The 23,838-nt window shown below is 22.0% G+C and overlaps 8 protein-coding genes across 8 annotated transcripts; 5 read left to right on the top strand and 3 right to left on the bottom strand.

Moving 5' to 3' along the window:
• Positions 1 to 60: 60 nt before the first annotated feature.
• On the bottom strand, positions 61 to 1,346 carry PY17X_1354500 (conserved Plasmodium protein, unknown function; the record flags this gene model as incomplete). The annotated part of the gene is made up of 2 exons (XM_725919.1): positions 61 to 971; positions 1,160 to 1,346. The coding sequence occupies 2 exons, from the start codon at positions 1,344 to 1,346 to the stop codon at positions 61 to 63; spliced, it is 1,098 nt and encodes a 365-aa protein (XP_731012.1).
• A 1,041-nt stretch (positions 1,347 to 2,387) lies between these two features.
• PY17X_1354400 (DNA replication complex GINS protein, putative) lies at positions 2,388 to 4,172 on the bottom strand (the record flags this gene model as incomplete). Its single annotated transcript, XM_022957258.1, has 3 exons — positions 2,388 to 2,659; positions 2,791 to 3,088; positions 3,228 to 4,172. 3 exons carry the CDS (start codon positions 4,170 to 4,172, stop codon positions 2,388 to 2,390), a joined length of 1,515 nt encoding a protein of 504 aa, XP_022813703.1.
• A 1,741-nt stretch (positions 4,173 to 5,913) lies between these two features.
• On the top strand, positions 5,914 to 6,666 carry PY17X_1354300 (conserved Plasmodium protein, unknown function; the record flags this gene model as incomplete). Its single annotated transcript, XM_725917.1, has 1 exon — positions 5,914 to 6,666. The coding sequence occupies one exon, from the start codon at positions 5,914 to 5,916 to the stop codon at positions 6,664 to 6,666; it is 753 nt and encodes a 250-aa protein (XP_731010.1).
• Positions 6,667 to 8,625: 1,959 nt separating this feature from the next.
• Positions 8,626 to 9,408, top strand: PY17X_1354200 (MSP7-like protein; the record flags this gene model as incomplete). The annotated part of the gene is made up of 1 exon (XM_724921.2): positions 8,626 to 9,408. The coding sequence occupies one exon, from the start codon at positions 8,626 to 8,628 to the stop codon at positions 9,406 to 9,408; it is 783 nt and encodes a 260-aa protein (XP_730014.2).
• Positions 9,409 to 11,302: 1,894 nt separating this feature from the next.
• Positions 11,303 to 12,274, top strand: PY17X_1354100 (MSP7-like protein; the record flags this gene model as incomplete). The annotated part of the gene is made up of 1 exon (XM_724920.1): positions 11,303 to 12,274. One exon carries the CDS (start codon positions 11,303 to 11,305, stop codon positions 12,272 to 12,274), a length of 972 nt encoding a protein of 323 aa, XP_730013.1.
• An 883-nt stretch (positions 12,275 to 13,157) lies between these two features.
• PY17X_1354000 (MSP7-like protein) lies at positions 13,158 to 14,384 on the top strand (the record flags this gene model as incomplete). Its single annotated transcript, XM_724919.1, has 1 exon — positions 13,158 to 14,384. The coding sequence occupies one exon, from the start codon at positions 13,158 to 13,160 to the stop codon at positions 14,382 to 14,384; it is 1,227 nt and encodes a 408-aa protein (XP_730012.1).
• Positions 14,385 to 15,046: 662 nt separating this feature from the next.
• PY17X_1353900 (chaperone binding protein, putative) lies at positions 15,047 to 16,576 on the bottom strand (the record flags this gene model as incomplete). Its single annotated transcript, XM_724918.1, has 1 exon — positions 15,047 to 16,576. The coding sequence occupies one exon, from the start codon at positions 16,574 to 16,576 to the stop codon at positions 15,047 to 15,049; it is 1,530 nt and encodes a 509-aa protein (XP_730011.1).
• A 2,735-nt stretch (positions 16,577 to 19,311) lies between these two features.
• Positions 19,312 to 22,167, top strand: PY17X_1353800 (conserved protein, unknown function; the record flags this gene model as incomplete). Its single annotated transcript, XM_724080.2, has 1 exon — positions 19,312 to 22,167. The coding sequence occupies one exon, from the start codon at positions 19,312 to 19,314 to the stop codon at positions 22,165 to 22,167; it is 2,856 nt and encodes a 951-aa protein (XP_729173.2).
• Positions 22,168 to 23,838: the final 1,671 nt, after the last annotated feature.

Below are 23,838 nucleotides of genomic sequence, written 5' to 3'. Positions count from 1 at the left end.
CACAATGTTCGTTCCTTAATTAAAATGGAATATTTTTTTTTGTGATATTATAAAATAATTTTATTCACTCTCTTCAATATGATAATCAATGTAATATATTCCTCGATCTGATGAAAAAATAATTTTATTATTTTTGTATCTTATAAAATAAGGCCATTTAAAATAAAAAAGTCCAATAGGTAATTGGATAGATTTATAAAAAATATATGCTGATAAATTGAATATATATATTTGATTTTCAACTAATATGAATAACATATTTTCTGTTGATTTATAAATGTCTAAAACTTTTGTTTTTAATTTTTTAATTCTATACATATCAACAGCTTTTTTAAAATCAAATATAATTAAACGCTTTCCATTTTTTGCAACTATAATTTTCTCATCATCTAAAAATTTCCCATGACTAATAAATTTTGAAGAAAAGTCTACACAGAAAATTAATTCATGTTGACAATGTTCATCATTTATATAAATTTGTAAAACTCTTATATGACATTTTCCAAAATTATTTTTATAACATAATAAATAATTTGTATTAAAATCAAATATAACAATATTTTTTAAAAAATTTTTATAAAAATAACTCATATAATTATTTGTAATATCATATATAAATAAACTTTTTGAATTATTAAATAAAATCAAATTTTCAAAAGATATAGCTTGTTTATTATTAATTATTTCGATATCTATTTTTCTTATAAAATTATATGTTTTTATACAAAAAACATCAATACAACTTTCGTAATAAATATATATACATTTCTTGTCAATATAAATTGATTTTATACTATTAGGTCTGAACATGCATAAAATTTGATATTTTTCAAATACTTCATTTTTAATATTATTCCTATTTTTATCAAGTTGCTCTGATTTTACATCATCTATTGATACCTCCTCTGTATTTGTTTCTTTGTCTACCTTTTTAGTAATTTTGTGTATGCACACCTTTCCAGTAATCGTCCCTATAAACAGAGAAATCCATATGAATAAGAGGAAAAAAAAAAAAAAAAAAAAAAAAAAAAAAAAATACACATACATGCTACATAATACATACTGCATAATACATGCTACATAATACATGCTACATAATACATGCTACATAATACATGCTATATAATACATAGCAAGAGTGTGTATAACAACGCATTACCTGTACATATAAAATTATCATCCGTATATAAAACAACTATTGGATCGGATAACAAAGTTTGAATACAATTATGCAATACAACATTTTCGTTTTTTTGTTCAATGTTTATTATTTTGGGATAAAAGCAAAATTTCTTTCCCCCTTTAAAACATTTATTCATAAACTCAGCGTCGTTGTCCATTTCCATTTGCTTGGCTTTGTTTTCCACTTTTTCACTTTTTTTACTCTTTTTTCCTGTTTTTTCCCGTTTTTTCACTTTTTCTCCTATTTTTTCCTTTTTTTCTCCTATTTTTTCCTGATTTTTTTTATCCTTTTTTATTTGATCAATATATCTCCACAATGCAACTCGTTACATCTTTAATTTGCTCATTAAAAAAAAAAAGGAAAACGAAACAAAAAATTATGAAAACATAATGGAATGGCGTATTTAAAATTATACAACAAAAAAAAATGCGGAGATTTTCAAACTAAAATTTATTCAAATCATTCGAGTCAAATTCAATAATTAAATATAAACTGGTAAAAATAAAAAAAAAAATAAATTAATTATACATATTAAAATATAAAATATTATAAAAATGTTATAAAAATATTAAAAATATATTCATCATATGCAATTTTTTTTCTTAAAAAATTATCATTATTTTAAAGCAGCTGATAATTGCGTGGGAAAAATATTTTGTATGCATTTTATATATTTTTAATATCAACATGATAAGAGGAGAACTTTCGAAACTTGCAAAAGCAAACAAGGCACCAATTACCAAAATATTTTCAAATAATTTTAAATTATTAATGATTGTATATTTTTTATAAGAAGTTTTTTATTTATTCGTAGTATTAAACTTGTTTTAATTTGTCTGTTACTATATTTTTATTATATATATATAATATTTTTTTTCTAATTAAATACAGTCAAAAAACGTTAAGGGTGTAATGAATATCCATAAATACAACACAAAATGGTTATAGATATGCATGTGTAGGTACATAAATATAAATACATAATGAAAAAAAAAAAAAAAGCAAAGAGAGAAATGTTTGTTACAACAAATGCTAAATACTCTCTTAATATATCAATTATTTATTCATATATATATATATTTATTTATTTATTTATTTATTTAACTTTTAAAATGTTGTGTATATGTATACACTGTCGGTATTAGCATATTTATACTCTTACAAAATTGGCATTGAAATAAAAAAAAAAAAAAAAAAAAAAAAATTATAAATCTTGTAAAATATTATCATCATCATTCTCTTCGGTTTTAAGTTCTTTTATGAAAGGCTCAAGTAGATAGGATGTAAAATCAATAGAGTTATCATTTTCATTTAAATTTTTATCATACTTCCAAAAACTATATAAAGACAAATTAATTATATATGTTTCAGATAATTGTAAATTTTTTATGTAAATATGATTTGTATGAACATTTTGTTCTTCTAATTTTCTTATGATTTTTTCCCTTCGACAATGTTTAATGTCTTCTACATAACCTGAAAGGGGTAATAAAAAAAATAACGAAACAAAATAACGAAACAAAATAGCGATATAAGTATGTATAAGTATGTATAAGCTTAATTTTAGTTGGCTACCCACTTTTATAATAAGTAAAAAAAAACATTACCTGCAACCTTTTCCATATATCGGAAAAAACTTTTTTTTCCCACTGTCTCAATAGGAGTAGATTTTGAAAAAACTTTTTGATCAATAAACATGTAACATATTTCAAAAAAATAAGGTGATGGTAATTCAAATAACTCATCAGGGTTTTTATATTCTTCTTCTTTAATATTTATAAAATTTTTTATATAAAACCAAAATGGAAATTCTACATCAACATAGGTAAATGCTGATAAAGCAATTCCAAGATATATCGGAATCCACTGTCTTTCACCCGCTTTCATTTCTTTTACATCAAATCCCTTTAAATATGAAAAGAGAGCGTATGCGTGTGTACGTATGTATGTGTATGTATGTATATGTGCGTACGTATGAATGTGCATGTACGTATGAATGTGCATGTACGTATGAATGTGTACGTATGCATATGCGCGTGTGAACCTCAACAAATTCCATGGAAACGGAAGGAATATCTACCAAGGCTTTGGCAACGATGAGTTCTCCTAATGCTTTTTCATATAGAGACATATTTATAGCATTGTTTAAAAATAATTTAGCATATTGTAGATTTTGACAAGAATAAGAGCAATTAAATTTTAACGGCAAATATTCAATTTCGATATCTGTATTAATTAATGTTTTATTTATAATAGTAGGTCTACTTATATCAATACTTTCGATATATATATTTTCAAGATTATAAGATAAATCATTATTACCTATTTCAATATTATCTAAATATAAATATATATTATGTATATTTTCTCGACAATTGTAATCGTTATTTCTTTTTGATCTTATATATACACCATTATTTAATATATACTCATATAAATTATTAGGTTGAGGAATAGAATCAGAAAAAGCAATTAAGGTAGTATATATTTTATAATATCTATCATATATTGCTTTAAATATAATAGTTCTAATTTCTGTTTTATAATTGTCTTCTAAATTATCTAAATTATTTTCTAATTCATATATTATTGTTTCAATTTTATCAAGTAATTCTTCTGCTATTATTTTGGTATTCTCATCAATTTTTAAATTTCGATTTCCATATAACATCTGATTTCTTAAATATTCTATATAATAAAATGATATACATGCTTCTGTATTTTTATAAGGTAATGATGGGAAATCAGCTACTATATAATTTTCATTATTGTTATTAGTGGTACTATTATTCCCACTTTTATCTTGTTTATTATATGAATCTATCCCATTATAATTTAACCCATCTTCTGCATTATGTGCCCGTCTTGGATTTTTTCTATCTAAATTAAATAATGATTTTTTTTCATTTGTGTTTTCCCTTCCATTTCCTGTTGATGCTCTTTTTTTGGTTTTGTTTCTTTTTGTAAAAATTGTAAAAACATCATCCATATTTTAAAAAAGGAAAGATGTATCAACATTAGTTCCGACTTATCTATATTCTATATCTGTATATATAGAAAACCAAAATTTGGGATACACATTCAATGCAAGCTAAAAAATTTATTTCATCATTTCATAACCCGAGACAATAAGGATGCATTTTTATGATCATGCAACGGAATAAAAAAAAAAAAATAATAAAAAAAAAAAAAATAATAAAATAAAATAATAATAATAAAATAATAAAACAATTTTAATTCCTTTTAGTATACCATGTGAAATAAATACACATATAACCTCTTATCTATATATAAGTAAAAATATATGTTAAAATATTTATACAGATATGTAGATGTTTTATGCACAAATACGAGAAAAAATACCAAAGTTTCAAATAAGTCTTAGTAATATATAATTAATCCTTTTAAAATACAATTAATTTTATTTCATTTTTTTTTTATTTTCCGAACTTTATAACGATGCATTTTTTAACTTTTTTATGTGTGCCTTTCTATTATGAAAAATATGCGAAATGCTTGATGAAATTATTTTCGATAAAAGACAAGACAAGACGGGATAAGAAGAGAAAAAAGAAGAGAAAAAAGAAGAGACTCGATATATTTCGTTGTTTTTATATTATTAATATATCATCATTTTAATATAAAAATTGTTATAGTTAAAAGTTTATACATCTTATATAACTAACAAAATCAGAGACGATTTATATTATGTTAGATTTTTCTCTATGGAAATATAAATGAGCCAAACAGGGGGGAGGGGGAAATAAAAAATGAACATTTACTAAGAATTATGATAATAATAATAATAATAACCACTTTTGCAATGATGTTTTTTTTTATATCGAATTTAACGAATGCGGAAATGTTGGAAAAAGCTTGAAAGCTTTATAAAATTTTAAATACAAAATAAATAAAGCAAAAAAATAAAAAAAAATATAAATAATTTATATGTGATTAATGGAGTGTAGTAACTAAAAATGAAGGTATTTCACAAAACTATTTTGATATGTACACACATCTAACATTTCATTATTTGGCTAGCTTATGTAAGTTGAGAAATGGGTTCATAAAAAAATTGTCTTAAATGTATTATAATTTTGTTGGAAAATAATAAAATACATTTTTTTCCAAATTTTTATTAAAGGTAGCAAATAAATAAACAAGTAAAAATACATGCATAAAATAAGATGGGAACAAAATTCATAATTATTTCTAAGTCTTATAAAAAGTATTTTTAAAATAAAATAAAATTTGAATTTTTTGTAAAATATATTTTTATATAGACCATATATATGTTTGTTATAATCCTTATTAAAAAACATTTTTTAAATTATATTTTGTTAACATGTCCACATATATATATAATATCAATATAGGTTAAAAATATATTTAAGAGAAATTAAGTGGTTCAAAAGAAATTAGTCCACAAAAGAAAAATATATTTTGTTTAGCTTTCAATGAGCATATGCAACAACATATCTATAAATGCATGCATGTATAAAAGTTTTGTTTTTTTTTCAACTTGGTCATTAAGTGTTTTTGGTTGTTCTTATTAATTTTGTAAAAAAAATAAATAAAAAAATAAATAAATAAATATAGTCTATTCGAACATTCTTTTTTACATAATTTTTTACATCATTATTTTTTGTATCTTTAATTTTTTGTATCTTAAAATTTTTGTATCTTAAAATTTTTTTATAGCTTTCACATTTTACACGTGTGTATAAACAATGAAAAGAGCCAGTATATTTTTTTTGCTTTCCATATTTTTTATTTTTAAGTATACTCAATCAAGTGACATACCTTTAAATGAATTATCAGAAAGTAGAGAAAATGAAACAGATAACCATTTAGAAACCACAGATGTAGACCAACCTGATGAAAATGAAGCTGAAAATGAAGATGAAAATGAAAATGAAGATGAAAATGAAGATGAAAATGAAGATGAAGAAGATTCATTTGAACATTCCGAAATTTTTAACATCTTAAGAGAAAATAATGAAGATATTGAGGATTCAAATCAACCAGATGAAGTAAATGGTGCAACTTCAAATGAAGCAAATGCTACAAACCCTTTAGATGAAGTTAGAGATCCAAATAGACATCATAATGACCATAATAAAATAATATCAAATATAGAAAATTATGCAAATTTTGATAATATTGATACAGAAACTTTACAAGAAAGTATAAATAATATGATGGAGACAGAAGGTATGTCTGATATAATTCAATTTTATTTTGAAAATAGAGACGGAAATATAGATAATAATCAACTAATTGAACAATTACAAAAACTTAATAATAATAAAGCACTATTAAAAAATATCAGACAATTTTTAATTGATAATTATAGTGTAATAAAACGTTACAATCTTTTAAGCGAGGCACAATCATTCAAAAATTTTGAATCCTTAGCTGAATCATCATTGAAAATCATAGATCAAATGATTAATGGTGAATTGAATAAAGATACAGAATAGATGCATATACATATATTCGAGAATTTTATGTACGTTTTTAGCTAGTACGTTTTTAACTAGTACGTTTTTAACGACCACGTTTTTAGCTAGCACGTTTTTAACTAGCACGTTTTTAACTAGTACGATTTTGTGATTTCATCATTTTTTTTATTATTTTGTTTGTGCTATTTTTATATTTTTCGAACTTATTTCATAAATTTTGACTGACCATATATATGCAAATTAAACAAGTTGTATATCATATTTTGAATGTATTTTTCTTATAATTTTATTTTTTTTTTGAGTTCGTGACAATTTTGAAATGATATGTTATTTGACAAATCTAAAAATAAGCTTAAACATATATCTATTATTTATGTATATATATAAATTAATATTTATAAGAACTTAAAAAATTGTAAAGAAAGTTAGACAAAGACTATCCTTTTTAGTATATTTATTTATACATGAATAAATAAATAAATATATTAGAGGGTAAAAAATGGTACTTTATCCTTTTTTTACATTTTTATAATTCTTGCCAATTTTATTCATCCTTTCTATATGTACATATTCAATATATTACCATACTTTTATAATTAATTATTATAATATATAAAATAATAGGATTCTATTATGGGTTCTGTACTTTAATTAGGTCAAATATTTTTTTGTTAAATTTATTATTTAAAAAATAGAGAGAAAAAAAAAAGATGAATAAATGATACTACATTATAACCATACAAAATATTATCATTAGTATTGTTGGTTATATATGAAGAAGTCATATTTATTTTAAGAGTTACAGTAAAAAAAAAAAAAAAAATAATAAAATAATAATATATATATATGGCTTAAATACAAATTAATATATCATTCTACTATTCTAAATTTAAATAATTTTTCAAAAAAAATTTATTTGATACATTGATAAGAATTACAATTAAAAGTTTATTATATTCCTAAACAGGTTTAAAAATGAAAAAAAAAAATACAATAACAAAGTATAACCTTCAACATTAGGAATAAGCTAGAATAAAATATGTAAAATAATTCAATAACTTTTTTTTTAATGTTATTTTTACAAATTAGCTTTTCATAAACAATTATATATATGTATGTGTGTTTGATATATTATAACTTTCATGAAAATACCATTTTTACCATTTTTCATGGCTTTATAAATATTCTAGCTTTTTTTATATTATTATTCCCCTTTATTATTATATGATACAAATGTTAAGTTATTATATTTTATAATTATAATATTATACTAAAAAAAAAAATATTAGTATTATAGGCCTTATAACATGTTTCATATCGTTTGCTCAATTTAGAACAATATATTACCAACCTTCCCCCCCCCAAAAAAAAAAAAAAAATAATAATAAAATATACAAATCTTTACTTAATAAAATAGTGCAATAATCTAAAAAAAAATATTTATTCCTATTTTATGTTATGTTTTGCACGTAAGTATTCATTAATATATGAAAAGAGGCTCGCAAAAAGAAAGCACCAATATTTTATATATAAGTGTGACATAATAAAAATATTATTATTTTTGCATATTTAAAAACTAGCATATTTTTGAAAAAAAATAATATATATACTTTTTAATTTTAAAAATAATAAAAAGAAATAATTTATTATTTTGTGTACTTTTAAATCTTCTTATATTCAATTTTTCTTTAGAATTGTATAATTTCGTAGCTTGCATGAACAAATATAAAAATAAGAAAAACAAATAAAAATAAGAAAAAAAATAAAATTGATTAGCATTAATAATTTTGCAATCATTTATTTTATTATCATTTTATTATTTTATTATATATATATTTTTTTTTTTTTTTTTTTTATTATATTTTTAGTTTCTTCCTAGAAAAGATACTATAAATTTAATTAATAAAAGTTAAAAAATATTTAAAATAACAATACAAAATATTATTTTTTTCTCAATTTTGTAAAAAAAAAAAAAAAATGAAAGTTAATAAATATCTTTCCCCTTTAGTAGTATTAGCCTTGTATTCCGCTGTAGTTTGTGACTCGTCAGATTCGACTATAAATAATAACAACATTGATATACCAAATGATAAAAACGACATAAACAATATCGATTCAAACGACATAAATAAAATCGATTCAAATAATGATTTACCAAATGAAAATATAAATAACGAATCTGATGATGAAAATAATGAATGTGAATGTTGTGATAAAAAAGATTGTGACCATTCTAACTCAGAAAAAGATTGCTCATCTAATGATGAACAAAATGAAAACTTAACAGATAATAATGACGAAAATGAATTAAATGATGATACAGAAAATGATGATATGAATGATACAGATAATGCAGTTATAAATATATTAAGCCCAAATTATACAAACGATTTTTATAATGCTGTTATTGCAAATTTAAATGAAAATGATAAAAATGGAAATTATAAAAATAAATATGAAGATTTTAAAAATAAATATGATAATGTTATAGCTATTGATGAAAAAGAATTTGAAATATTTTCAAAATTAGTTGAAGTATTTATGAAAAATCATCAAGATTTTAGTTTTAATTCAAACTTTTTATATGAACTACTTACAAAAGCACTTTCTGATCAAGGTTTTAAAACTGAGTTTAAAGAATTCATGAATAACATGTATAATTTTGTTAAAAAAAAACAAGAAGGAAAACCTATGACTGAAAATGATAAAATATACATGACACTATTTGAAAATGTTTTATCCTTACTTAATTCTATGTAATTTAATATGTAAAAAAAGGGAAGAAAAATTTTATGAATATATCATTAGATATATATAATATTATTATTATAGTATTGTAAAACATTAGAATGTTGTAAACAATTTTGAATTAACATTTTTTTTTTTTTTTTCTTTCTTTTTATGTTTTTTATATACTATTCCCTTTTTTATGTCTTATAGATATTTATTCATTCTTCAATTTTGTAATAATATGATTGTTAAAGTATTTTATTATATTATTTTTTATTATATTATATTTTATTATATTATATTTTATTATATTATATTTTATTATACATAGTTCATTTCCGTTTCCCTAGAAAAAGCGTATATATTTATGATCGATTTAAAATAAAATTTGTTTTTTTCCGACATGCATACCTCGAAACACATACATGTATATAAATACCATAGAAGTTAATTATAGCTCTTTTAAAAACTAGTTAATTAAATATTTTAACAATTTTTAAATTTTTATTTTAAACAAATTATTGTGGAACATTGAAAATATAACTTAGTGGTATTATCACGTTCACTGAGTATATTATTCCCAAAGAAACCAACTTGGTACGTATGTTAGCCTATGCCAGCACATGCCAACTATATATAATTAATAAATGGCTATGTGCCAAGTTGAAAATACAAACTTGTTTAAACATGTCACAATTATTTCAGTGTACTTTTCTTATACATCGGCAATTGCAATTGCTCTTTTTTGACTTTCTATTTCCACTTTTGTTATTTTGATATAAATTAGTAAAACAATAAAAACTGGGATTATAATTAAATGTTTAAAAAGATTATTACTTTTTTAGTAACAAAAATTATGACCTGTACATGTATATAAAGATAAGGTAGAATAAAAAAAATGAAACTATTAAAATTGCCAATTCAATGAACAATGAAAAAATTAAAAACATTATTAAATATGTGTTGATTGAAAATAATATCAAGAAAAGAAGACTGATGATATCGCATAAAAATGCACCTAAAATTATAGGTGAAGATAAAATATTCAAAAAGGAGGGGTGCTAGCCAATTTAGCAAAAATAAAAAAATATATATTTTTCTAAAAATGTTATAATATAAAAATTGTGTATATTTGATAACAATTTTTTTTCATTATTTAAAAAAATATAGTTAAAAAAGGAAACTGTTTTGAAATAAAAATTGTTAATAAAATTAGAAAATAATTTCTAATAAATAACTGGAGCAACATGTGGACATATAAAATATTATCGATTTTATTACAGTGTGTAACACACTTTAAAATTAAAGCATGTGAAAACATATTTTAATAAATTTATTTTGCACTATTACCCATTTGTCTAAAAAATATGCACACATTATTATATACATATGCATATGCACATAATTATTTTTATAATTACCTTTGCAACACTTGCTAGATTTAATCAGCAATTTGGCTGTTTTTTTTTTTTTTACACAAATAAACATCAAATAGATAACAAAATATATATGATTTAGACCGTGTATAATGTTTAACTATGTAAATATAATTCCTTTATGTAAAAAAATTTAAGTTTATTTTTTATAAAAGGAAAAAATAACTGCATGGAGAAAATATGTTTTATTAGACAGATATAAATTATATGCATATACATAATTAAAAAAAAAAAAAAAAAAAAAGTATGTCGACCCAATTTTATATAAATCTATAATTAAAAAAAATTTATAATATTTAAAATAGTCATATAATTTTTATTTTTGTTTATTATTATGTATTTAAATTTTTCATTTAATTTTTTTTTTATGTAGAATTATTTACATTATTATTTATATTTTATACAACCAATACATTTATATATTTTTATTGATATAAATATATTTGAATCTATTAATATACATATATATACACACACATTTAGACAAAATGATGGCATATAAAAAGTTATGTTTTTTAGCTATTTTAGCATTATCCTTAAAAGCTGTGTCAGCTAATGATTTTTCAAATAATGACGATAATATTGATGATGAAAATGTATCTGATGTTATAAATATATTTAAAAATAAAAATCATGATTTATATAACAATCCTAATTATATTAGCGATATTAAAAAAAAATTCCAATTATTAAAAAATCAAATTGATCAAATGAACAAATATGAAAAAGGAATGTCATCAGGAGATATTGCAAATATCCTTGACGAGGATTCTGATGATGATTCAAATAATGACGAAATTGTTTTTGGCATGAGTGAGGAAGATTTAGATAATTATGATGATGACTTTTGGGGTCAAAATGCAAAAAAAATAACTCCAGTTCAAAAGGGCCCCGATGCAAATGGTGCAACCCTTGTCGAGGGAAATGACGAACCACAAGTAGGTGGCGGAGATCAAGGAGGTAAAGTAAATCAAGGAGCCCAAGTAATTAATGCAGTCCAAGGAGGTGACGGATTAGTACAAGGAAGTAGTGGAGACCAAGTGAGTGAAGATCCCGAACCCAATTTAGAAAAAACCGCCTTCTTAGGCGCCATTTTTGATGAAATTCTTAAAGAGCAACATCACGATGATGACGTACATAGTACCGAATACCATAGCAAATATAATTCTCTAAAAAATGAATGTGATTTTCCTATGAATCTTGAGGAGTACAATATTGCAAAAAAACTTATTTCAAGTTATTTTCAAAGTGGATCCACTGAAAACCCAATTTACTTATATGATATACTTCTAAAATCATTAAAGGATGAAGAATATAAAAAACATTTTAAAAATTTCATTTATGGTATCTATAGTTTTGCTAAAAAATATAACTATTTAAGTGCAACCAGATTAGCAGAAGCAAATAGCCAATTCATACCCAACGTATTAAAGGCCTTAGCTACAGTTGATCTTAAATAAATTATGTACACATAAAATACATATAAAACAGTTTGTAATTTCATACTGTTTGCATATATATATATATGTGGTTATTTAATAGATTTTTTAATATTTGGTTATCAAACTCATACATAATGTAAGTGGATGTATACACAAATTTATAAGAACGAATAATAAATATGTATTTTAAAAAATGTGTATTGTATCGCTTATGCGTTACTAACAAGCCTTCATATGCCCATATTTGTTTTAATAGTGTAATATATATTTTTTTTTACAAAATTGTGAAAATTATTTTTAAAACTTGATTTAAAGGCATAAATATAAAAAATAATAAATAAAATTATTAAGCACCCAATGAAAAATTATTCGAAGTTTGTATTTTTCTTCGGTAATATTATACAACTCAATTTAATATATTCTTTAAATGGATATTTAAAAAAAATTAATTTTTCTTTATAAAACTCTCTAAAATTGTGCATACATTGATCATTAAAAATTAAAATATTTGTCGACCCTATAATTTTATATTTTTAGTTAAGTCGGATCTTTAATTTTCCATTTACATACAAGTGCATACACACACACATATGTGTAATAAATATTGGAGATACGACGATACAATATTTTTGTAAATCTGTTTTTTTTTTAATGCGTCTAAAAAAATTAAAAAATTTAAATAAGCAAAAAATAAAACAAAAAATAAAACAAAAAATAAAAACTGGAAAAAACGATATGGGGTAATAAGTTATGTTTTTTTTGTTTTTTTAATTTAATATTATTTCAGTTTTGGTTATTTAAATGGTTATTTATATTTTTTAAAATTATAGTTTATTAAAATAGTAATAATTATTCCAGTATTTTAACTTTTGAACTATATATATATTTTTTTTTTTTTAAAATGAAAGGGAAAATCGCATTATTAAGTTCTTTGATTTTGCTGAATTGTTTATTAAGCGAAAATATCGATACACCAGAAGATCAGATAAATGAATTAACTGAAAAATTAAACAAGTATGAAGAACAAATCTCATCTAATCAAGTTTCAGAAGATGACGTTAGTGACGAAATTGAGGAATTAAAGATGAAGATTGAGGAGTTGAAAAAGGAGATCGAGGATTATGACGATGACGAGGTCGAAGGGAATGATGAGTCACCATCGGGTGGAGGAGGTGGATCAGTTAAGGTAACTGGACAAGATGGAGGAAGCGGAGGAGGGGGAGAAAAGGGTTCAGGTGGATCAGGTGGGGGAAAGGGTGGAGCCGGATCAGGTGGACCAGATGGGCAGGTTTTAGGTGGATCAGGGGGAAGTGGACTTAGTTCTCAGGGAGGTTCTTCGCAACAAGGACTTCAGGGGCCAGCAGGACCAGCAGGACAACGGGCATCTCAAGGAACTGGTGATCAACGGGATTCTCAGGGCGACCGAGCAGATTCATCCAGCGATAATGCACAGGTCGTTGGAATAAAATATCTCGACACTATTTACGACGAACTCCTTACTAATAGCGAAAATAAAAATTTAATCAACAACAATGAAAACCATAATAAATATAGTGAATTCAAAAAAAGATATGATAATTTTGCATTAACCCCAAAAGAATCGGAAATAATAAAAGATTTATTAACAAAAATGTTTGTAACTAATTCTGATAATAAATTAAATGAGTTGTTAGTTGTATTTAAAAAAGCTTTACATGATAAAGAATTTGCAGAAGAATTAAATAATTTGATATCTGGTATTTATGCATTTTCAAAAAGACACAATTATTTAGTAACTGAAAAAGATGAATATAGAGAGAAATATGAAAAATTATATGAAAACATAAGCAAAGTGTTCCAAACATCATCTTTCCAACCACCATCTACTCAATCACAACCCACTCAACCACCATCACCCAATGGAGAATCACCACCTACTCAACCACAACCCAATGCAGAATCACTCACTCCATCACAACCCAATTCATTACCATCTGGTCCAGGACCACAACCCAGTTCAGGATCACAACCCAGTTCAGAACCATCACTCGGTCCATCACCACCCGGTCCATCACCACCCGGTCAATCATCCCCCCCTCCAGTACCACCCGTTCCAGGACCACCATCCGTCCCAGAATCATCCAGTTAATTGGCACCCCATCACCACCTAGCTAATGTTTAGTCTTTTGTTTTCATTTATCTTATCCAACTACTTTGTTATAATTTAATATTTTTCATTTTATGAGGATGAATATAATAATCTATATTTTATCATACATTTATTTTTTATTACAACTCATCAACTATTTTTAAAAGAAATTTATTAAGAACCCATTTCAAGGTCCCACCTTATTTATTTTATATGATTTTCTACTTTTCTACTTTTCTACTTCTCCATTTTCTAATTAATTTATCTACTATTTTAAATATTTTTTGTATAAAATAGGAAAATGTTTAATAACAATTTTTATAAGAAAAAGGGGGAAAAAATATGTACACGCATTTTTGTGAATACGATACAAAAATGGATGAGTAAGCAAAAATCAGCTCATCTATTAAATGTATAAATGTATAAATGTATAAATGCATGTGTATCGGTTTATGCATGTAAATTGATGTGTAAACAAAAATGACAACATTGGGTTGGGCTAGTAAGTATGTATATATATATAACATAAATCGTATATAAAACTGGGAGGAATAAATTCCTCCTATATGTACACACACGTGTTCATGTATATATATTAGACATAATTAATAAATATATATAATAATAACATTTTTTTTTTTTTTTTTTTTTTTTTTTTTTTTTCACATTGTACTGTATTCTTCTGTAAATTTTTTAATTTGTGTTTCTATATCATTAATCACAAAGGTATATATATTATCAAATAATTTATCAGGTATTTTTAATTTATCATTTTTTTTTATAAAAATATAATTTTTCCATGTTTTTCCAGCTTCTAATTCGCTTGATAATTCTTTAATTTGTACAATAATTTTGTGAACATGAAATTCAGGTAAATTTATATAAAGTGATACATGTAAATTACAAGAAAATTCGAATATGTGTCTTTTTGTTCCTCTTATAACAACTATTTGAGCTTCTGCTGATAAATCTTTGACTTCATTTATTTTAATTTTATTTAAATATTGTACAGGTAATATTTCTGGATAACTTATATTTGTTAAATTAAATTCATTTTGGTTATTTAAATTTAAATAATCAGATTCTTCTGTATTTTTAAAACTAATATTTTTTAAATAATAATCTAATTTATTTTTTACCCATTTGGTCATATCTTTTTCTTCATATGTTGTACCTCCTGAATTCCAAGATGATATTGCTTTATTTGAAGTTTGTTGTGAATTCAAATCAATGTCATTTGCTTCTTCTATTTTTCTTGGTATATTTTTTTCAAATAATTTTTTATCATCTTCTTTTATATCTTTTTTAAAATAACAATAACCCATTTTTTTTGTTTCATTAATTATTTTTTGGTCTTCTTCATCGATTTCTAGATCAGATGAATTATGTGTTGTATTTGAAGATATAGATTCATTTTTTTTATTATATTGTTTTTTTTTATTATTTTTTTCTCTTTCTTTTTCTCTTTCCATTTCTTTTTCTCTTTGTTTTTTTTTTTGTTCTTCATCTTCTTTTTTTCTTTTTTCATTTTCTTGAATTTCCCATTCTTCAAAATCTATAATTTCTTCATTATTTTCTTTTTTTTTTTTCATATCTTGTTCATATTTTTCTTTTTTTTTTTGTATTATTTCTTTTTCTCTATCATCATATAATCCTGATGCTTTTTCAAAAATTTTAGAAAAAGCTTCTTTTTGTTTTTTATTATCTTCATTTTGTTTAATTATAACATTTTTTAATAATTTTTTTGCATCTAAATTTTCAGGATATATTTTCAAAAATTCTTGAATTTTTTCTTTTGCAACATCAAAACTACATCTATTAAATTCAATTTGACATAATCTAAACATACCCTTTTTATTTGTTTTATCAATGTTTAAAACTTTTGTTACATATTCATGTGCATCATTATAATTTTCCATATTATAATAGCATATACTTAGATTAAGATATAAAGCTATTTCAAGTTCTTTTATTTTATCATTTTTATCTTCCATATCTTTTATATATCTTAAACCTGTTTTATATTTATTAATACCATTTTCATAATCTTTATTTTTAAAATCATTGTTTCCATCCAATTTAGCATCAAGCGCATTTTTTATTCTTTCATCAAAACTCATATTCTTTATTTTTTCCTCTAATTCTTTTTCATTTTCTTCTCTTTTTTTCTTATCTTCTTCTGTACACACCATTTTTCAAATAAATAAATGTATAAATAAATAATGTATAATTTCCAAAAAGATGATATTATGTGTATATATAAATATATCAATACCTAATATGCTATCAAATATATATACACTTTAAAACTAGCATATACCTTTCTATAAAAAAAGTATGTATATATATATATGACCACTTTATACCTTCAATATTATTAAGTTTAATTATTTATTTTTTTTTTTTTTTCTTAATTTTAGTCACAAATTAATTTTGAATTTGTAGAATATGTACTAATATATATAATTTTATGTATAGCCTTATAAATTATAATAATAAAATGCAGCATTAAAAATATATATGTATGTATATATCTACATTCCTTAATTCGAATGGGCCTTTAATTATATATATTTAATTTAATTTTAAGGTTTATATGGAAATATTTTTTAATTACGTACTGTTAATTATCATAATATAATTTTTTTTTATAGAATGCGTTACATATTGGCAGCTATCGCATATACATATACATAATATTTATTTGATACGAAGCATAATATATGTATGTATATATATGTATGTATAGCATAATTTTATTATATACTATAACGCATACTTAAAATGGATCGCATATATAATTAGTATTGAAAATAGATGATAATATATATTTACAATTTTTTTACAAAAAAAATAATATACCATATTATTATTTTTTTCTTAATTTTGCCACATATACTATATTAATATGCCGTTGAAGAAAAAAAAAAAAAAAGATCTTTTATTATTGAAAAGGAGAAAAAAAAAAAAATTTGAAAAAAATATAAAAGTTAAAAAATGGAAAATATCTCATGTAACAAGCTATGCTTAATATAGATTTTTTATGCACTTTTTATTTAAGCCATTTTAAAATATAATCAATGATTTGTCCATTTTGTTTATTTATTTTACACAGCAGGAATGTCATATATATATAATATAATATATATAAATGTATATATAATTATACATACATACCAGTCTTACATATACTATTAACTGTGTTATCATTTTGAAAAAAAAATATATTACAAACCTTTTGTATAAGAGAGTTTTACATTTAGCTTTATTTAAAATTTTTTTTTTTTTTTTTTTTTTTTTAATATAAAAATTATCAACATTTTATATGATTAAAATAAACAGAGAAACATAAAAGTATTAGAAATAAGCCTAAGAAATTCGAAAAAAATATTATCTTTATTTAGTGAAAACATATAAGTTTTTGGAAAACGCTCTTTTTCGAAAAATCGCTCACATTTAGCTATTCATGTATGTGTGTAATTAATTATTTGTTCCAATTTTGTATGCCTTTTTTCAATCTGTATTTCTTTTTTCAAATTGTATGCCCTTTTTCAGTTTGTATTTCTTTTATCAAATTTGTATTTTTTTTTCAAATTTGTATTTCTTTTTCAAATTTGTGTATTCCCTTTCTTTACTAGTAAGCCGCGAAAAATAAGTATAGCCCCTAAGTTATAAGCATGAAATCATGTTTTATTTATTATGACATTTTTTGTATTAAAAAGGAAATACTAATGGGAAAATATTTTTTTTCAATTTTTTTCAAATTTTTTTCTCAATTTTTTCTCAAATTTTTCTCAATTTTTTCTCAAATTTTTCTCAAATTTTTTCCAATTTTTTTCATTTTTTTTCAATTTTGTCTACTAGAAGTGATAAGAATGTGTATTCTTTTACTAAGGCTTGTGTGCTCGCATAATATTTTATGCATTTTTTAATTATTAAATATATGTATTATAGTTTGTGCTTAAATAAAAATTCCTTTTTTCTTGATCAATTTTATATATATACAAAAATGTAAAAGGATATAAATTGGGCTCATATTAAAATAATGAGAAAGTGTAAAAAATGAATATATATGTTTTCTTTAATTATAATAATTATTTTATGCGTCCAAAAGTTTTTTTCACTTTTTATTTCCTTTAGTTTTCAGCATAGCTTAAATTGGTAAATTATATTATATTATATTATATTATATTATATTATATTATATTATATTATATTATATTATATTATATTATATTATATTATATTATATTATATTATATTATATTATATTATATTATATTATATTATATTATATTATATTATATTATATTATATTATATTATATTATATTATATTATATTATATTATATTATATTATATTATATTATATTATATTATATTATATTATATTATATTATATTATATTATATTATATTATATTATATTATATTATATTATATTATATTATATTATATTATATTTTATTTTATTATATTAGTACTATTTTATAAACATCTCAAAAAATAATAATGCAAAAGTAAAAAAAAAAAAAATAGATTAATTATATGCATGTGTCCTCTTCTTTGTGAAGAAAATTAAAATTAATTTTCAAATATGTGTGGGTTTCTTTATATTATAATTACACACAAAAATATTTAAGAGAAATGGGTAAATAAAAATAAAAAAACCAAGATATAAATATGCATTTTATTTATCTTTTAAACGTGGATATATAGGTAATATACAATGTAAGAGTTGCAAATTTTGCTTATTCATGATATTATATTTCCAAAATAAAACGAGATAAATATTCTTGTAAAGTTTACTTATTATTAAGTAGGAATATTTAGTCAAGTTTTATTTTTTTTTTATTTTTTTTGAAAAAAAATATTTTTACAAGCATATAATTATTGTGAAAGGAACTCGTTTTTTTTTTATAAAAAAAATGAACAATATGTTGGATAGTTTAAATCTAGAAAATATAGCTAATGTTAAAATAAAGGCATATAAAAATACAAATATTTATAATGATATACAAAGAAATGACGAAAATAAACAAGACAATTATTATGATGTATATATATTAACATATATAAAACATATCGTTAGAATAAAAGCAAATTTAGCGTTACATGGAGGATTATATAGTAACTATTTTGAAAAATGTGAAGAAGAATGTATTTCAAATATTATGTTTAATAATTTATTAAATAAAGATGAAAAAAAAAAAAAAGAAATAACAGATAAAAAGGGTAATAATTCTGATGAAGATCCAAAAAACGAAGGAAAAAATGACTTAAAATTTAATATTAAAGAATTACTAAATAAATTAATTAGATCTTATAAAATTAGAGAAAATAAAATTTTTTTAATTACAGGTATGTTAGGATGTGGAAAAACAACTTGTGTAAATTTAGCAATTGAATATTATAATAAATTTTTACAAATTGAAAAAAATATTAAAAATAAAAATCAAGTTAAAAAAAATGTCTTATTTACAGCAGATGAAAAACAATCATGGAATAAAAAAATATATAAAAAAACACCATATATAACTAAAAATTATAAAGATGATTATTCAACAAGTTATGAAACTACTTCTTCTTTATCATCCTCTAAAAAAATAAAAATAAATTTTGATGAACCATTATTTAATTTTACACCTAAAAAAAAAAAAAATCAAAAAAATTCAAAAAATGAAATATCACTATCTAACAAACAAGACACATTAAATAATTCCAAATTAAAACAAAACAATTATGAAAATAATAACAATAATTTACTTAATCAAAATATCGAACAAATTAATGATAATATTAAAAATTTATTTGAAAACAACGATTTGTCTCCTTTAAGAAAAAATACTAATATAAGAAATAAAATACAATTTGAGGAAATGTTTAAAGAACATACTAAAGATAATGAAAATAACACAAACACAGAAAATAGTCATAATTCTGATGAAGATGATTGGAATAGTAATGCTTATGAAAATGATGATAATGAAAATGACGATAATGAAAATGGAGATAATGAAAATGGAGATAATGAAAATGATTCAGGGTTTAATAAAAAATATCGAAAAATTGTTAATGAAATTCAAAAAGAAGAAAAAGAAGAAAGGTTTTTATATATTATTCGAATTAGTGCATATTTATATAAAGATGATTTACAATGTATCAAATCTATATATTCTCAATTATACAATTATATAGAAGAAGATGATAAGATGCCAACAAATTTATTACTAAATGATTATATTATAAAACTAGAAGAATTATTAATAAAAATAAATAATAATAAAAAACAAACAATATTAATTATTGAAAATGTAGAAAAATTTTGTTTACAAAATAAGCAAAATTTATTATACACACTTTTTGATCTTTTACATAAAAAAAGTATATGTATTAATATAATTTGTTTAACTAATGTTCTTGATATAACACAAACATTAGAAAAAAGAATCAAATCAAGATTTACATTTGAAATGATATATATATCTCCTATTTTAAATATTGAAGAAATTACAAAATTGGTTTATAAAGTTTTATATGTTAATCTAGATGATTTCCATCTTATAAAAAAATATTATTCAGTTTATTTTTCATATTTTGATTTAATCAAAATTCAAAAATTTCTTCAAATATATAATTCTACTATACAAAAAGAGATAGCGAACACTAAGCTTTTAAATCAATGGTCTTATGATATTAATTATGGTCTTGATATTAGACATATTTATCATACATGTGTTGATGCTATTTTATCTATATGTGAATATAAACATATACTCAATGGTAATTTAAATGTCTTTGAAAATAATACTATTTTAGATCCAAACCATTTAAAAAATATGTCACCAAACAATTCACAATCCAATAATAATCAAGATAATTGTTTTGTCTACAGTCAAAATAAAGACGATGATTTTTACCATAATGACCAATCGAATAGTGATCAAAATTTGGGAGATACAAACTTTGGAAATACACACGTTGGAAATACCCAATTTGGAAATACAAGTTTTGGGAATACAAGTTTTGAAAATGTAAATTCTGAAAAATTTGGATTTTTTTCAAAAGATAAAAAAAGTAATCTCGAGTATTTAAAAGAGAGACCATGCAAATTGGATTGCACACCAATCAAGCGCAACTTTAATGATAATGAAAAAAATGCAGAAAATGCAGAAAATGCAGAAAACGAAGAAAACATACAAAACATGCAAAACATACAAAACATGCAAAACATGCAAAACATGCAAAACATACAAAACAATTTCCATTTTGATATGGGCTTAGATATGAGCCCCCGTAAACTTAAAGAGAATATAAAATTAAAAAATAATGTCGAAAGTTATTATATACTAAACAATGTGCAATCCAAATTTATTAGAAGACATTATATTAAAAAAGTGTTAAGAGATTTATGTTTAATCGAATATATGATTTTGTGTGCATTTACCCGATTATATAAAAAAGAAATATTACCAAAAACTTTATATGTAATTATATTAGAAATTAACAAATTTAAACAAGCATATCCACAAGAACAAATTGTTGGGTTTTCTTTGGATGCATATAGAAGATCTTTTTTTAGGCTTGTTGATTTAGATATTATTATTTTATCATCTTATTCATTAAGTCATTTGAATATAAAAAATTTTAGTAACGATTCCTTTGGATTACATGAACCGACTAAATTTCCATGCTACGATATATTTTTAGAAAATATTGAAACATATAATTTAAATCACAATTTGATACAATGGGTTAAGCACACAACAGAAGTTATGCAATAATCGTTCGAACACGATTGGAGAGTTTGAATACGATTGGAGAGTTTGAATACGATTGGAGAGTTTGAACATTTTAAATATATTAATAAACAGCTATTTTATATACTATGCACTTTGTGTATATATACCCATTTTTTGTATTATTTATTCAACCCCTTTTTATGTTTTTTTTTTTTTTTTTTTTTTCCTATTTCAAAATTTACTAAATTTATCATGCACACACATATTTGTTAACTCTTTTATTTATGACTAACCATAGAAATTAAATTTATTTGTATATTATTATATGTCTTCCCCGTTTTACTTTTTCGTTGCTTTTAATTTCAATGAGAACAGAAACCTAACATTTGAAAAACAATTTCGTAAATTTTTAATTTGGGGTTTATACCTTAAACCGTTTTTTTTTTTTTTTTCAGTTGTGGCTAGCTTATTTGTGGAACGATTTAAAAAATGTTAATATGAAACAACTTAAAAAAAATGTGGATAACATTTTATTAACAATGTTATGATTAACATGATTGTGATAATGTGGATAACATTTTATTAACAGTATTGTGATTAATAAGATTGCGATAATGTGGACAATTATTTTACAAGTTCATATATTTGTGCAAACATGTGTGTAAATACAATTTGTACAATTAGCAAATTTAGCAAAATTAGCATACCTGTATATCATATTATTTTGCTAAATCATGTTAATAAATTATAAATTAATATTTTAAAGAGACAATTTTTTGTATCTTTCCATCATTCTTTTTTTACAAAAGTATTGCACGTGTTGGGGTATAATATGCTCAGTACACTCGAAAAATACCAAAAAATAAAGCCGCAAAAATAAAGCCGTAAAAATAAAGCCGTAAAAAATACAAATTTTTAATATCCATTTTTATGTCCCATTTTTATGTCCCATTTTTATGTCCCATTTTTATGTCCCATTTTATGTCCCATTTTTATGTCCCATTTTATGTCCCATTTTATGTCCCATTTTCATTCTCGCCCTTTGCGCCCTAATATGTGTATTAGCAAATGCATGCATAAGTATTCATATATATTTGGAAAAATACAAATCATAAAAAGGCAAATAAAATAATAATACACAATTTATTTGTAAAAAAAATATAAGCACATTCTATATATATTCGTGAAAATAATGGAAAATGCAAAAATACAGAAAATACATATTATGCATAAATTTAGTTTTTTTTAATTAATTTGATAAAACGCCCAATTAAAACTTTAAAAAATATGTGCTCAATTTAAATAAATACTAAGAGTCTTATTATATGAACGCAAAAAAAAAAAAAAATAAATAAATAAAACAGCTAGCTAAAAAAAAAAAAAAAAATATAAATATAATATACCTAATTTGATCGCTAAGTGATAATTTTGTAGATATGCTCAACAAACATGTCAGAGCAAGCAAACATATTTATATAAACATTTATATAAACATTTATATAAACATTTTATAAACATTTTTATGTATGTGTATAAATACATAGACGAAAAATACAATGAAATAAAGAAATGGTTGGTCAGTTATAAATAAATAGCCAACGCAAAGGTACTTTAAGTATTTTCGTGAATACTGGGGAAATCAAAAATAAAAAAGAGGAAAAAAAAGAGGAAAAAAAGAGGAAAAAAAGAGGAAAAAAAGAGGAAAAGTAAGAG

Source organism: Plasmodium yoelii (genome assembly GCF_900002385.2).
Source record: "Plasmodium yoelii strain 17X genome assembly, chromosome: 13".
In the NCBI taxonomy this organism is placed as follows: domain Eukaryota; phylum Apicomplexa; class Aconoidasida; order Haemosporida; family Plasmodiidae; genus Plasmodium; species Plasmodium yoelii.
The sequence above is the reverse complement of the archived record's forward strand: the minus strand, read 5'-3'. Positions and strand labels throughout refer to the sequence as shown.